The sequence below is a fragment of the Hyla sarda genome, chromosome 2 (assembly GCF_029499605.1).
Source record: "Hyla sarda isolate aHylSar1 chromosome 2, aHylSar1.hap1, whole genome shotgun sequence".
Classification (NCBI taxonomy): domain Eukaryota; kingdom Metazoa; phylum Chordata; class Amphibia; order Anura; family Hylidae; genus Hyla; species Hyla sarda.
Window position 1 is genome coordinate 85,603,974 of NC_079190.1, and position 15,806 is coordinate 85,619,779.

General features: G+C 42.9%; 1 protein-coding gene across 1 annotated transcript; it reads right to left on the bottom strand.

Annotated features, from left to right (window-relative positions):
• Positions 1 to 8,519: 8,519 nt before the first annotated feature.
• Positions 8,520 to 11,878, bottom strand: APOF (apolipoprotein F). The gene is made up of 2 exons (XM_056562381.1): positions 11,818 to 11,878; positions 8,520 to 9,602 (listed from the first exon to the last, which is right to left on the bottom strand). Exon 2 carries the CDS (start codon positions 9,598 to 9,600, stop codon positions 8,560 to 8,562), a length of 1,041 nt encoding a protein of 346 aa, XP_056418356.1. The 5' UTR covers positions 9,601 to 9,602; positions 11,818 to 11,878; the 3' UTR covers positions 8,520 to 8,559.
• Between the last annotated feature and the right edge of the window lie 3,928 nt (positions 11,879 to 15,806).

Below are 15,806 nucleotides of genomic sequence, written 5' to 3' on the forward strand. Positions count from 1 at the left end.
TTTCCAGAGCCAGTTGATATATATAAAAAAAAAGGTTTTGCCTGGAATAACCCTTTAACCCCTTAAGGACATAGGGCGTATCCATACGCCCCCGTTTCCAAGTCCTTAAGGACCGAGGGCGTATGGATACGCCCTGAGCATTTCCGGCCCCCGCCGCTAGCCGGAGCGGAGCCGGATGCCTGCTGAAATCATTCAGCAGGCATCCCGGCATATCGCCCAGGGGGGTCATTATGCCCCCCCATGTCGGCGATTGCCGCAGATCGCTGGACAAGTCAGAGACGGCCCCGAACAGCCAGAGCCAGCAGGGGTGAGGTGGCACTGGTGCCACCTCACGATCGCCCTGATTCGTCGGCCGGATTCCCGGCTGACCAATCAGGGCACCTGCTGCGGGTGTCACTCTCGCAACCCGCTCCGCCCCTCTTCCGGAGGATGTGAGCGGGTGCGGGAAGACAACCCCGATCCCCGGCGTCCCTGTTGGGATCGGGGCCCCAGGAGCGACGGCGGCGGCGAGGGACAGTCCTGCGACGGAGCAGCAGCAGGAGGTGAGTGACAGCCTCCTGCTGTTGCTTAGCAACAGCTCCCAGCATGCAAAAAGGGCAACAGCAGGAGGCAGACCACCACAACTCCCAGCATGCCCTTATGGGCATGCTGGGACTTGTAGTTTTGCAACAGCTGGAGGCACATTCTTTCTATGGAAAAGTGTACCTTCAGCTGTTGTATCACTACAACTCCCAGCTTGCACAATCAGCTAAAGTGCATGCTGGGAGTTGTAGTGGTGCATCTGGTGTTTGCATAACTACAACTCCCAGCATGCACGTTGGCTGTCGGTGACTGCTGAGAGTTGTAGTTTTGCAACAGCTGAAGGCACACTGAGTTAAGTAGCAAACCAGTGTGTCTCCAGCTGTTGCATAACTACAATCCCCAGCATCCCCAGCCAATGTAGTATGCCTCCGGCTGTTGCATAACTACAAGACCCAGCATGCCCTTCCGCTGTCCGTACATGCTGGGGGTTGTAGCTTTTGCAACAGCTGAAGGCACACTGGTTGCAAAACACTGAGTTTGTTACCAAACTCGGTGTTTCACAACCTGTGTGTCTCCAGCTGTTGCAAAACTACAACTCCCAGCATGCACTGATAGACCGTACATGCTGGGAGTTGTAGTTTTGCAACAGCTGGATTCCCCCCCCCCCCCCCCAATCTGAACGTACAGGGTACACTCACATGTGCGGAGGATTACAGTAAGTATCCGGCTGCAAGTTTGAGCTGCGGCAAATTTTCTGCCGCTGCTCATACTGCCAGCGAGAAACTACTGTGAACCCCCCCGCCCGTGTGACTGTACCCTAAAAACACTACACTACACTAACACAAAATAAAATAAAAAGTAAAAAACACTACATATACACATACCCCTACACAGCCCCCCTCCCCTCCCCAATAAAAATGAAAAACGTCTGGTACGTCACTGTTTCCAAAACGGAGCCTCCAGCTATTGCAAAACAACTACTGCCAGTATTGCCAGATAGCCACTGACTGTCTAGGCATGCTGGGAGTTTTACAACAGCTGGAGGCACCCTGTTTGGGAATCACTGGCGTAGAATACCCCTATGTCCACCCCTATGCAAGTCCCTAATTTAGGCCTCAAATGTGCATGGCGCTGTCACTTTGGAGCCCTGTCGTATTTCTAGGCAACAGTTTAGGGCCACATATGGGGTATCGCCGTACTCGGGAGAAATTGGGCTTCAAATTTTGGGGGGTATTTTCTGCTATTACCCTTTTTAAAAATGTAAAATTTTGGGGAAAACAAGCATTTTAGGTAAAAAAAAAAATTTTTTTTTTACATATACAAAAGTCATAAAACACCTGTGGGGTATAAAGGTTCACTTAACCCCTTGTTACGTTCCCCGAGGGGTCTAGTTTCCAAAATGGTATGCCATGTGTTTTTTTTTTTTTTTGCTGTCCTGGCACCATAGGGGCTTCCTAAATGCGGCATGCCCCCAGAGCAAAATTTGCTTTCAAAAAGCCAAATGTGACTCCTTCTCTTCTGAGACCTGTAGTGCGCCAGCAGAGCACTTTTCACCCCCATATGGGGTGTTTTCTGAATCGGGAGAAATTGGGCTTCAAATTTTGGGGGGTGTTTTCTGCTATTACCCTTTTTAAAAATGTAAAAATTTTGGGAAACCAAGCATTTTAGGTAAAAAAAAAAAAATATTTTTTTTACATATGCAAAAGTCGTGAAACACCTGTAGGGTATTAAGGTTCACTTTACCCCTTGTTACGTTCCCTGAGGGGTCTAGTTTCCAAAATGGTATGCCATGTGTTTTTTTTTTTTGCTGTCCTGGCACCATAGGGGCTTCCTAAAGGTGACATGCCCCCAAAAACCATTTGTCGCTCCTTCCCTTCTGAGCCCTGTACTGCGCCCGCCGCACAATTAACATAGACATATGAGGTATGTCCTTACTCGAGAGAAATTGGGTTTCAAATACAAGTAAAAATTTTCTCCTTTTTACCACATGCAAAAATTCAAAAATTGGGTCTACAAGAACATGCGAATGTAAAAAATGAAGATTTTGAATTTTCTCCTTCACTTTGCTGCTATTCCTGTGAAACACCTAAAGGGTTAATACACTTACTGAATGTCATTTTGAATACTTTTGGGGGTGTAATTTTTATAATGGGGTAATTTATGGGGTATTTCTAATAGGAAGACCCTTCAAATCCACTTCAAACCTGAACTGGTCCCTGAAAAATAGCGAGTTTGAAAATTTTGTGAAAAATTTCAAAATTGCTGCTGAACTTTGAAGCCCTCTGGTGTCTTCCAAAAGTAAAAACTCATAAATTTTATGATGCAAACATAAAGTAGACATATTGTATATGTGAACCCAAAAAAAATTATTTTGAATATCCATTTTCCTTACAAGCAGAGAGCTTCAAAGTTAGAAAAATGCTAAATTATCATTTTTTTCATCAAATTTGGGGATTTTTCACCAAGAAAGGATGCAAGTAACCATAAAATTTTACCACTATGTTAAAGTAGAATATGTCACGAAAAAACAATCTCTGAATCAGAATGATGACTAAAAGCATTCCAGAGTTATTAATGTTTAAAGTGACAGTGGTCAGAATTGCAAAAAATGCTCTGGTCCTTAACCTCTTAAGGACCAATGACGTTGTGGAACGTCATGGCACCCTGGGCTTTAAGGACCAATGACGTTCCACAACGTCATGGCATTTTCCGGTCTCTGCCGCTCGCCGGGCAGAGATCGGAACTGGATGCCTGCTGAAATCCTTCAGCAGGCATCCAGGGCACACGCCGAGGGGGGGCCATGTAGGCCCCCCATGTCGGCGATCGCCGCAAATCGCAAGGGAAATCGCCCTTGCGATTTGCGGCGATACCGGGCTGATCGGGTCTCTGGGACCCGACCGCCCGGTAATTTTGCATGATCCCGGCTGTCACAGACAGCCAGGACCATGCTGAAGTATCGGAGCGAGGTGGCAAGCCTGCCACCTCCTCCGATCCCCTGCGATCTGTCGGTTAGTTAACCGACCAATCGCAGGGGGGGGGGGGGCGGTTACTTCCTCCTGCCCTGCCCGGCCCCTGAAAGTCCGGAGAGGACGGGAGGAAGACCGGAGGACGCGGCGGGGGGCGGGGGAGTGCTGGGGACCGGCCCCGGTACTTACCTCGTCCCTGAAGACCCGGATCCCTGCGATGAAGACGGCGGCGGAGGAGACAGGCGAGTAGATCTTCAGCCGCGGTCGGGCCCTTTACAGCAATGCACGTCGCCGTAAAGCGACATGCATTGCTGTAAAGGGACCCTGTAAACTACAACTCCCAGCATGCCCAGACAGCCCTTGGCGTCTGGGCATGCTGGGAGTTGCAGTTTTGCAACATCTGGAGGTCCACAGTTTGGAGACCACTGTGCCCTTCCAGATGTTGCAAAACTACACATCCTCAGCATGCCCTTACTGTCCAGGCATGCTGGGAGTTGTAGTTCTGTAACATCTGGCCCTTCAGATGTTGCAGAACTACAACTCCCAGCATGCCTGGACAGTTTTGGCATACTGGGAGTTGTAGTTTTGCAACATCTGGAAGGGCACAGATTGGGAACCACTGTATTAGTGGTCTGCAAACTGTAGTCCTCCAGATGTTGCAAAACTACAACTCCAAGCATGCTGGGAGTTGTAGTTCGGCAACATCTAGCTCTAAAGATGTTGCCGAACTACTACTCCCAGCATGCCTGAGAATGCTGGGAGTTGTGGTTTTGCAACAACAGGAGGCACACTGGTTGGGAAACATTGTCTGTTTCCTAACTCAGTGTTTCCCAACCCGTGTGCCTCCAGCTGTTGCAAAACTATAACTACCAGCATGCACTGATGGACTGTGCATGCTGGGAGTTGTAGTTTTGCAACAGCTGGAGGTCCCCCCCCCCCCACTGTGAATGTACAGGATACATTCACATGGGCAGGGGGCTTACAGTGAGTATCAGGCTGCAAGTTTGCGATGCAGCAAATTTTGCGCGGCAGCTCAAACTCGCTGTAACCCCCCCCCCCCCCGCCCGTGTGACGGTACCCTAAAAACACTACACTACACTAACACAAAATAAAATAAAAAGTAAAAAACACTACATATACACAGCCCCCTACACAGCCCCCCTCCCCCAATAAAAATGAAAAACGTCTGGTACGCCACTGTTTCCAAAATGGAGCCTCCAGCTGTTGCAAAACAACAACTCCCAGTATTGCCGGACAGCCGTTGACTGTCCAGGCATGCTGGGAGTTTTGCAACAGCTGGAGGCACCCTGTTTGGGAATCACTGGCGTAGAATACCCCTATGTCCACCCCTATGCAAGTCCCTAATTTAGGCCTCAAATGCGCATGGCGCTCTCACTTTGGAGCCCTGTCGTATTTCAAGGCAACAGTTTAGGGCCACATATGGGGTATCGCCGTACTTGGGAGAAATTTCTTAACAAATTTTGGGGGGCTTTTTCTCCTTTCACCCCTCATGAAAAGGTGAAGTTGGGGTCTACACCAGCATGTTAGTGTAAAAAAAAAATTTGTTTACACTAACATGCTGGTGTTGCCCCATACTTTTCATTTTGACAAGAGGTAAAAGGGAAAAACGCCCCCCAAAATTTGTAATGCAATTTCTCCCGACTACGGAGATACCCCATATGTGGGCACAAAGTGCTCTGGGGGCGCACAACAAGGCCCAGAAGGGAGAGTGCACCATGTACATTTGAGGTGATTTGCACAGGGGTGGCTGATTGTTACAGCGGTTTTGACAAACGCAAAAAAAACAAAACCTCACATGTGACCCCATTTCGGAAACTACACCCCTCACGGAATGTAATGAGGGGTGCAGTGAGAATTTACCCCCCACTGGTGTCTGACAGATCTTTGGAACAGTGGGCTGCGCAAATTAAAAATTTTGTACAGCCCACTGTTCCAAAGATCTGACAGACACCAGTGGGGGGTAAATGCTCACTGTACCCCTTGTTACGTTCCTCAAGGGGTTTAGTTTCCAAAATGGTATGCCATGTGGGGGTTATTTTGCTGTCCTGGCACCATAGGGGCTTCCTAAATGCGACATGCCCCCCGAGCAAAATTTGCTCTCAAAAAGCCAAATATGACTCCCTCTCTTATGAGCATTGTAGTTTGCCCGTAGTGCGCTTCAGGTCAAGTTATGGGGTACCTTCATACTCATAAGAGATGGGGTTACAAATTTTGGGGGGTATTTTCTGCTATTAACCCTTGCAAAAATGTGAAATTTGGGGGGGGGGAAACACATTTTAGTGAATTTTTTTTTTTTTTTTTACGTATGCAAAAGTCGTGAAACCCCTGTGGGGTATTAAGGCTCATTTTATTTCTTGTTACGTTCCTCAAGGGGTCTAGTTTCCAAAATGGTATGCCATGTGGGTATTTTTTGCTGTCCTGGCACCATAGGGGCTTCCTAAATGCGACATGCCCCCGAGCAAAATTTGCTCTCAAAAAGCCAAATATGACTCCTTCTCTTCTGAGCATTGTAGTTCGCCCGTAGTACACTTCAGGTCAACTTATGGGGTACCTCCATACTCAGAAGAGATGGGGTTACAAATTTTGGGGGGTATTTTCTGCTATTAACCCTTGCATACATGTGAAATTTGGGTGGAAACACACATTTTAGTGACATTTTTAAAACATTTTTTTACATATGCAAAAGTCGTGAAACACCTGTGGGGTATTAAGGCTCACTTTATTCCTTGTTACGTTCCTCAAGGGGTCTAGTTTCCAAAATGGTATGCCATGTGGGTATTTTTTCCTGTTCTGGCACCATAGGGGCTTCCTAAATGCAACATGCCCCCCAAAAACCATTTCAGAAAAACGTACTCTCCAAAATCCCCTCGTCGCTCCTTCGCTTCTGAGCCCTCTACTGCGCCCGCCGAACACTTTACATAGACATATGAGGTATGTGCTTACTCGAGACAAATTGGGCTACAAATATAAGTATACATTTTCTCCTTTTACCCCTTGTAAAAATTCAAAAATTGGGTCTACAAGAACATGCAAGTGTAAAAAATGAAGATTGTGAATTTTCTCCTTCACTTTGCTGCTATTCCTGTGAAACACCTAAAGGGTTAAAACGCTGACTGAATGTCATTTTGAATACTTTGGGGGGTGCAGTTTTTATAATGGGGTCATTTATGGGGTATTTCTAATATGAAGACCCTTCAAATCCACTTCAAACCTGAACTGGTCCCTGAAAAATTGTGATTTTGGAAATTTTGTGAAAAATTGGAAAATTGCTGCTGAACTTTGAAGCCCTCTGGTGTCTTCCAAAAGTAAAAAATCGTAAATTTTATGATGCAAACATAAAGTGGACATATTGTATATGTGAATAAAAAAAATAATTATTTGGAATATCCATTTTCCTTACAAGCAGAGAGCTTCAAAGTTAGAAAAATGCAAAATTTTCAATTTTTTCATCAAATTTTGGAATTTTTCACTAAGAAACGATGCAAGTATCGACAAAATTTTACCAATAACATAAAGTAGAATATGTCACGAAAAAACAATCTTGGAATCAGAATGATAGGTAAAAGCGTCTTAGAGTTATTAATGCTTAAAGTGACAGTGGTCAGATGTTCAAAAAACGCTCTGGTCCTAAGGTGTAAAATGGCCTGGTCCTTAAGGGGTTAAGGTGAAAAAGGGCTCGGTCCTTAAGGGGTTAAGGACCAGACCAATTTTATTTTTGCATTTTTGTTTTTTCTTCCTCGCCTTCTAAAAATCATAACTCTTTTTTTTATATTTCCATCCACAGACCCATATGAGGGCTTGTTTTTTACGTCCCCAATTGTGCTTTGTAATTACATTGCTTATTTTACCATAAAATGTACGGCGCAACCAAACAAATATTTATGTGGGAAAATTGAAAAGAAAACAGCAATTTAGCAAATTTTTAATGGTTTTGTTTTCATGCTGTACACTTTCCGGTAAAAATGACGTTTTCTTTATTCTGTGGGTCAATATGATTAAAATGATACCCATGTTATATGCTTTTCTATAATTGTACCGCTTAAAAAAAATCTCAAGCCATTGTAACAAAATTAGTATGTTTGAAATTGCCCTATTTTGACCACCTATAACTTTCAAATTTTTCCGTATATAGGGCGATATGAGGGCTCATTTTTTGCGCCATGATCTGTAGTTTTTATCAGTACCACTTTTGCTTAGGTTTTACTTCTTATTAATTTATAAAAAAATTTTGGAATAAAATGTGACAAAAAAAGCAGCAATTTTGGCCTTTTTTATTTTTTTACATTTACACCGTTCACCGTACGGGATAATTAACAATATATTTTAATAGTTCAGACTTTTACGCAAGCGGCAATACCAAATATGTGTATACATTTTTTTTAAATTAATTAAAATTAATGCTTTTTTGGTGGTAAAAATGGGAAAAACTGACGTTTTACTTTTTTATTGGGGGAGGGGATTTTTCACATTTATAGAGGGGACTATTTATAGCAATTAGTTGATTGCTAATACTGTTCAGTGCTATGTATAGGACATAGCACTGATCAGTATCTGAGGGGTTAATGGCGGACATCCGCGCGATCGCGGATGTCCGCCATTACCGGCGGGTCCCTAGCTGCTGATAGCAGCCGGGACCTGCCGGGCATGACGCGAGCACCGCTCCGGTGCTTGCGATCATGGCGGCGCGTAAATGTATGTCATGGTGCATTAAGTACCACGTCACCATGACGTACATTATGTCCATTGTCGTTAAGGGGTTAAATCTTTTGACGACATGCAGGGAGACTTTAAAAAAAATTTAGATTCCAAATTATTCAGTTTACAAGAGAACATCAGCTTTGTGAATTAAATCTATGACTCTTGTATTCACACATTCTATTTGTTATACTAGAAGAATCCACATGGCCCTAGCCCATAGTTTGAGCATTAATTGTCTATAGAGTATATAAATCTGTACATTATACCTCATGACCACAGCCATTTTATTGTGCCATTATTGTGCATCACTAGCTGTCACTGTCTGCACACTTACTAAAATAAAGCAGTATGGTCAACCTGACCATTGCGCTTTAAAGTAGTTTATAGCTGATTTTACACCATCTCTTAATGGAGGTTTTACAGCCATACCTACACCTGCACTTACTGCTCCAGAAACTCCCCCAGTGGCAGTAAACAAAGCGTCATAGCCTAGATCAATGGAAGCGTCAATGGCTCTGTCTTCTGCTTGAGCAGTGCATCCTTGTGTGGCATAATAAATTGCACTCCCAGCATTGTAATAGCCACTGACTACTGGAATCCATTGCATTACATTATGAATGCGCAGTTCCTTTTCACTATGGCACTCAGGATCAGTAGAACGCCTTCTCAGGAGTCCAGCAGTACAGTGGTGCAGCCAAAGCTTTGATCCAACATGAGGTATGATATACCCACCGTTCCTTGCCACACTTTTAAATTGACCCAAGGTATCAGACGTAACACCGGCACAAACCGGGCCTACCCGATCACAGTGGTCCATCGCATGTTGTAGGGATGAATGAGACCTGAGAATGGAACCTTTCAAGAGAACATCCTGCTGCTCTTGTTGGATCTCAGAGCAATGCATGTGATGTGATATAGATTGAGCATCAATAGAAAGAGACTCTAAATTGAATCTGAGTAAGTCATGCTTCTGAATATCTGGTTGGCTCTTGTGAGAGTTAGTGGTGGTTGGGTGTATAGAGTTATTTGTCTGCTCAGCCATTATATTAAACAATGTTCTTGCATTTTTATCCTTAATCAAATCCAAAAAGAAAGGCTCCTGTTCAGTTAAACATCCAACCTGTAGAAACCCCAGCGCCAGAACAGGTTTCAGCATCCACGATGAAGAAGACGGCAGAAGGTCAAGAAACTCTTTGCAATCCTTTAGGAGTTGGCTACATGTCTGGTTTCCTTTTGCCCAGGAGTAGTCTTTTGTAGAAATATCCTGGAGAGGTTTCGCCAAAGACTCAATGGCTCCAGTACCATTTTCTAATAACCCATCTATGTTATACGGCTTGCTGTACAGAGATTGATGTAACAGAGAAAAAATCAAACAACGCAATATGAGATCCATGTCTGGAAGAAACATCAACAGAAAAGAAATCACATGATGAAACCTACTGTACATTAAAGGGGTACTCCGATGGAAAACTTTTATTTAATTTTTTGACATCAACTGGTGCCAGAAAGTTAAACAGATTTGTAAATTACTTCTATTAAAAAATCTTAATCCTTCCAGTACTTATTGGCTGCTGAATACTACAGAGGAAATTATTTTCTTTTTGAAACACAGTGCTCTCTGCTGACATCTCTGTCCATTTTAGGACAGGAGAAAGGACTTCCACGGGGTGGTGGGGGATATCGGTGCTGACCAAGATCGGACACGTCCGGTGAGTAGAAGAATTTTTATTAAATTAAATGAAGCCGCGCAAGCGCGGTGAAACGCGCTGCATTTTAATAAAAATTCTACTCGCCGGACGTGTCCGATCTTGGTCAGCGCCGATATCCCCCACCACCCCGTGGGAAGTCCTTTCTCCTGTCTTGTTAAGTCCAGGTCGAGGAGGCTGCAGACCAGATTTATCCACTCACCCACGCAGACCATTGTTGTGTGTGAGCTCACACACCCACCTTCAGTAAGGGTCTCAATATTTTAAACCTGAACCCTTCAGTGGCGATCTTACACTATGGAGCACTCTTCCTTCTTGTTTTAGCATTTTAGGACAGAGCATGGTATGAAATAAAGAACCATACAGGGAGTCTGTAAACTGGGGCAACATCTACATGAATTATGTATGTTCTACCAATGACTGCATGGCTTTCTTTGTGCACGGAGTTAACGCCTTCCTGCCTAGTGCCATGTCACAAGTGGAAGTATATTTATGTGAAACACTGTACATCTATGGTGTTTGCATAGTGTAGGCTGAGGAGCCAAGAGTTCCAACTCTGATCCCAGATATCAAACATTTTAAATGGTACAGTCAGTATTGGTTAGACAGAGGTTTTTCACCACACTCTGTGCCCCCAATACTATTTCAGTATGTCACTGTGTGGACATAACAGCTAGGGGCCTCATAACAATTTCCAGGTCTGTAATCTCTTTACACCCATTAGGATTCATTTCAACACAGACAGGCAGAAAACATTACAATTTAGAAGTATTGCAGTGCAATATATGAATGATCAAGCAATTGCATGGATAAGTCTCCTAGTGGGACTGAAAATGTTAATAAAAAAAAGTACAAGAACTTTATTAAGAAAATAGGAAAAGAAAAACTCAAAACCCTTTCTCATTAGAAATGTGTTAACACCTTAATAACCCATGACATATTTTTCCATGATGGGACCATGAAGGATTTATGGAGTGGGCTTGAGAGTTCAGCAGCTGACAGCCACCATCAGTACCCAGTACAGCGGGATCACTGATGCCGGCTATAGCTGTCATAGGTCACGTCACTGATGGTGTAGGGGGTAAGATCAGCTCTTGTGATACAATGGCAGGGAGCTGATCCCTTTTCATGGCCACCCAAAGCCTTTATCAGGCCGTTCCGGCTGCTATTAGTGATCTGCTCTAACATGCTATACTATCAGCTATACCAGCAATTGATCAGTGGAATAGCATTGCATTGCTATCAAATACTTGCTTACACAAATCCCCTAGAGGGACTAAAAAGTGTTTTTTAAAACCCCCAAAAAAACTCCATAATAAAAATTTACGTGAAATAAATAAATACATTTTGGTATTGACGCATACGGAATTGTTTTTTGCGTCACATAGGCCAGAAAAAATGGAAAGAAGCCTGATGCTTGGCACTATGGTCTGATAAAAAACTACAGATCACTGCACAAAAAATTTACCCTTCACACAACTCTGTAGAAAAATAAGAACCCACTCTATTATGACCCATATACAGTAGCTTTGTTAGAGTTTTAATTGGAAATTGTTGTAATGGTACGGACTTGAATAATTCAAACATGTCAGTTTACTGCACAGTAAATGGCGTAAAAACAACCCAAATCCTCAAATTCTTATTAATTTTTCCCCCAAAATGTTTCAGTTTTGCACTTAGTCCATTGGGTGTCTAATAATTTAGTGTAACATATTCCAGCTTTGTAACCTATACAGTGCATAAGTTTAGGTAGCACTCCTTGAATTGGCCCTTTGAAATTAAGCTGTGTGACATTATTAAAGATCAAATTTGTATTTTTAATTTTGCTTATTTCTTTCAGTTTCGTTGTTTTTCATAGAAAAGCGTTTACCATATGTTTGTCAAAAATACAGTGTTTGACTTACTTTAAACTTGAAGCTGTTCAGCCTTTTGAATGGAGATCCTGTCTGTTAAGCTGCAGCTTTATGATGACTTCTTGTGTGACCAGTGGATCGCTGACCAAGCTTCCACCCACTGTTCAAAGTCCCATCAGTATCACTTTGGTTAAACATATACAAATGTCAGTCTTGCTAGGTCGAACCTTGAAATTCCATCACATAATTTTTGTAGTTGCGTAAGAGATCAGTATTGTACTGGGTATAGTCGATTAATTTCACTCAGAGTTCAATAGGACTATAACTACTTTAACCCCTTAAGGACTCAGCCCATTTGAACCTTAAAGGAGTAGTCCAGTGGTGACTCAGTGGTTTACAACTTATCCCCTATCTTAAGGATAGGGGATAAGTTGCAGATCGCGGGGGGTCCGACCCCTGGGGCCCCCCGCGATCTCCTGTACGGAGCCCCGACAGCCCGCGGGAAGGGGGCGTGTCGACCTCCGCACGAAGCGGCGGCCGACACGCCCCCTCCTTACCACTATATGGCAGAGCCGAAGCGCTGCCTTCGGCAATCTCCGGCTCTGCCATTGAGATGTATTGAGGGGGCGTGGCGGCCGCCGCCTCGTGCGGGGGTCAACACCCGCTATCTAGGCAGAGAGCCGGGGCCCCGTACAGAGAGATCGCGGGGGGCCCCAGCGGTCGGACCCCCCGCAATCTCAAACTTATCCCCTATCCTTAGGCTAGGGGATAACTTTTTCACCACTGGACTACCCCTTTAAGGACTCAGACAATTTTATTTTTACGTTTTAGTTTTTTCCTCCTCCCCTTCAAAAAATCATAACTCTTTTATATTTTCATCCACAGACTAGTATGAGGGCTTGTTTTTTGCGCGACCAGTTGTCCGTTGTAATGCCATAACTCACTTTACCATAAAATGTATGGCGCAACCAAAAAAATACTATTTGTGTGGGAAAATTAAAAAGAAAACCACAATTTAGCAAATTTTGGAAGGTTTTGTTTTCACGCCGTACAATTTATGGTAAAAATTACATGTGTTTTTAATTCTCTGGGTCAATACGATTAAAATGATACCCATGATTATACACTTTTCTATTACTGTTGCGCTTAAAAAAAAAATCGCAAACTTTTTAACCAAATTAGTACGTTTAAAATCCCCCTATTTTGAAGACCTATAACTTTTTCATTTTTCTGCATAAGCGGTGGTATGAGGGCTCATTTTTTGCGCCGTGATCTGTACTTTTTATTAATACCATATTTGCTTATACAAAACTTTTTATTACATTTTTTATAAAATTTTTTGGGAATAAAAGGTTATAAAAAAGCAGCTATTTTGGACTTTTTTTTTTTTTTACGTTCACGCCGTTCACTGTACAGGATCATTTACATTTTATTTTAATAGTACGGATATTTACGCACGCGGTGATACCAAATATGTATATAAAATCATTTTTTCTACACTTTTTGGGGGTAAAATAGGGAAAATGGGCCAATTTACGTTTTTATTGGGGGAGGGGGTTTTTCAATTTTTTTTTTAAACTTTTACTTTTACTTTTACACTCTTATAGTCCCCATAGGGGACTATTTATAGCAATCACTCGATTGCTAATCCTGTTCAATGCTATGTATAGGACACAGCACTGATCAGGGTTATCGGTCATCTTCTGCTCTGGTCTGCGGGATGCCCAACATACCAATCAGGCGGGCACCGATATCCAAAGTGCCGGACTTAGCCGTGCCAGCCCGGACGTGAGGACTCCGAAGGATGGTGAGTTGTGCTGTGCACCGAGACTTGACATTTTCTCCGCTGACCGTGTTTGCTGCATTGTCTGCATTATTTAACTCAGTCGCCACAAAGATATAATGTTGACAGGCACATCACCGCTATCACTGAAGATTTGTCTATGAATTTTTTATTGTAGCTACTGTCTCTACATTTACTACCATATACTCGTTACTCTGGATATACCTGAACTAATTGAGACCTTTTATTCTGGACATTCTTTGTGGATTTTTTATTGAATTATTCCTATGAACTATATGGACTGAGAATGTTTTTTCTTGATATATGCAGCAGATATTTAATTAATTTTCTTTGGTGCTACTTATCCATCATATTTATCTTAATTTTATTGTATTATTTTTTATTTTACCTATTTTTTACCTAGTATATGCCATTCACCTTTAGCAAGGGCCCTGCTAGGTGATTGGTTATATATACCCTTTTTTTTACATAATAAAGCCCATCTTTTGGATCCTATCTTCACTAGTCTTTTCTTTCTTCTCTCCCCTGTGCTTTTGAGGACTGGTTCACATAAATATCTTATATCTACAATTTCTACAATGTTGTAATTAGAGATGAGCGAACTTACAGTAAATTCGATTCGTCACAAACTTCTCGGCTCGGCAGTTGATGACTTTTCCTGCATAAATTAGTTCAGCTTTCAGGTGCTCCGGTGGGCTGGAAAAGGTGGATACAGTCCTAGGAGACTCTTTCCTAGGAATGTATCCACCTTTTCCAGCCCACCGGAGCACCTGAAGGCTGAACTAATTTACGCAGGAAAAGTCATCAACTGCCGAGCCGAGAAGTTCGTGACGAATCGAATTTACTGTAAGTTCGCTCATCTCTAGTTGTAATGTATCTTAGAGAAAAATGCCACTTTCTCCACTTACCAGACTTTTATTCTTCCCTCACCTCCAAAATTCACCATATAGGCTGGGTTCACATGTAGTATTTTTGGTCATACACACTGCTCAAAAACAATAAAGGGAACACTTAAACAACACAATGTAACTCCAAGTCAATGACACTTCTGTGAAATCACACTGTCCACTCAGGAAGCAACACTTACAATCAATTTCACATGCTGTTGTGCAAATGGAACAGACAACAGGTGGAAATTATAGGCAATTAGCAAGACATCTCCAATAAAGGAGTGGTTCTGCAGGTGGTGACCACAGTTCCAATGCTTCCTGGCTGATGTTTTGGTAACTTTTGAATGCTGGCGGTGCTTTCACTCTAGTGGTAGCATGATACGGAGTCTACAACCCACACAAGAAGGTTTGCGGTGTCTGTCAGCGTAGTGTCCAAAGCATGGAGGCACTACCAGGAGACAGGCCAGTAGGCCAGCTAGACTGAGAAGGCCCTGATAGTGTCAGTGCTCTCAGATCTAGTGCTCAGATCTAGAGCGCTGACACTATCAGGGCCTTCTCAATCTAGCACTATATGTAATGCATTACAGCGCTATGTGTGTCTGACATGCGGGCATGATCCTAGTCCCACTGTCAGCACTACATAGTACACAGGATGACACTCCTACTATCGGCCTCGCTCTCATTATCATTCATAAACTACTGTTTTGTTTACATAGAGTATGGACTATGTACTTTTGTCTACACACTGTTTTTAATAATTTTAACCATTTGCGTCCCAGTGACAGTATGTGATATTATACATATGTAAGGTTTTATTGGATTTTTCATATGTCTTAAATTTACAGGTTTTTTTTTGAAAACTTTGTTTATTGCATTTTACTAATTTTACAAGAATAGATAAATCAAGAAAAGCGTAAAGAAAAAAAGTTATCCAGGCAAGCAAAGTCGGGTAGCGCAGTACCCTGGACGCCACAATATTGAAGACGCGGATACAGATAGCCAAACAATAAACCATCAATCAACCCACATCCCACCCCTCCCCAGCTTCCCTAAACTCGCACTTACATACATCCTGTACTCTCATAGACAACAGACTGAGACAAAAACAAGGATACGCTAGACAAAGACAACAAAAGGGTAGGAAAAAAAGAAAACCAATGAAGCCATTTCAAGATGAATGCAAGACCTGTGAACAGATGCTCCATAACCTACCAGTAGAGCGATAGGCTCAACCTGCACCATCCGAAAGACGAAGCGGGCCCAGAGTGCCACTAAGGGATGCTTTGCAATACCACTCTGTGAGGCAGAATGGCATGACAAATGCTTCTATTTGAGGTTTATCAAAG

Coding starts and splice junctions, on each gene's coding strand:
- APOF (XM_056562381.1), bottom strand. CDS start 9,600: ATGGATCTCATATTGCGTTGTTTGATTTTTTCTCTGTTACATCAATCT.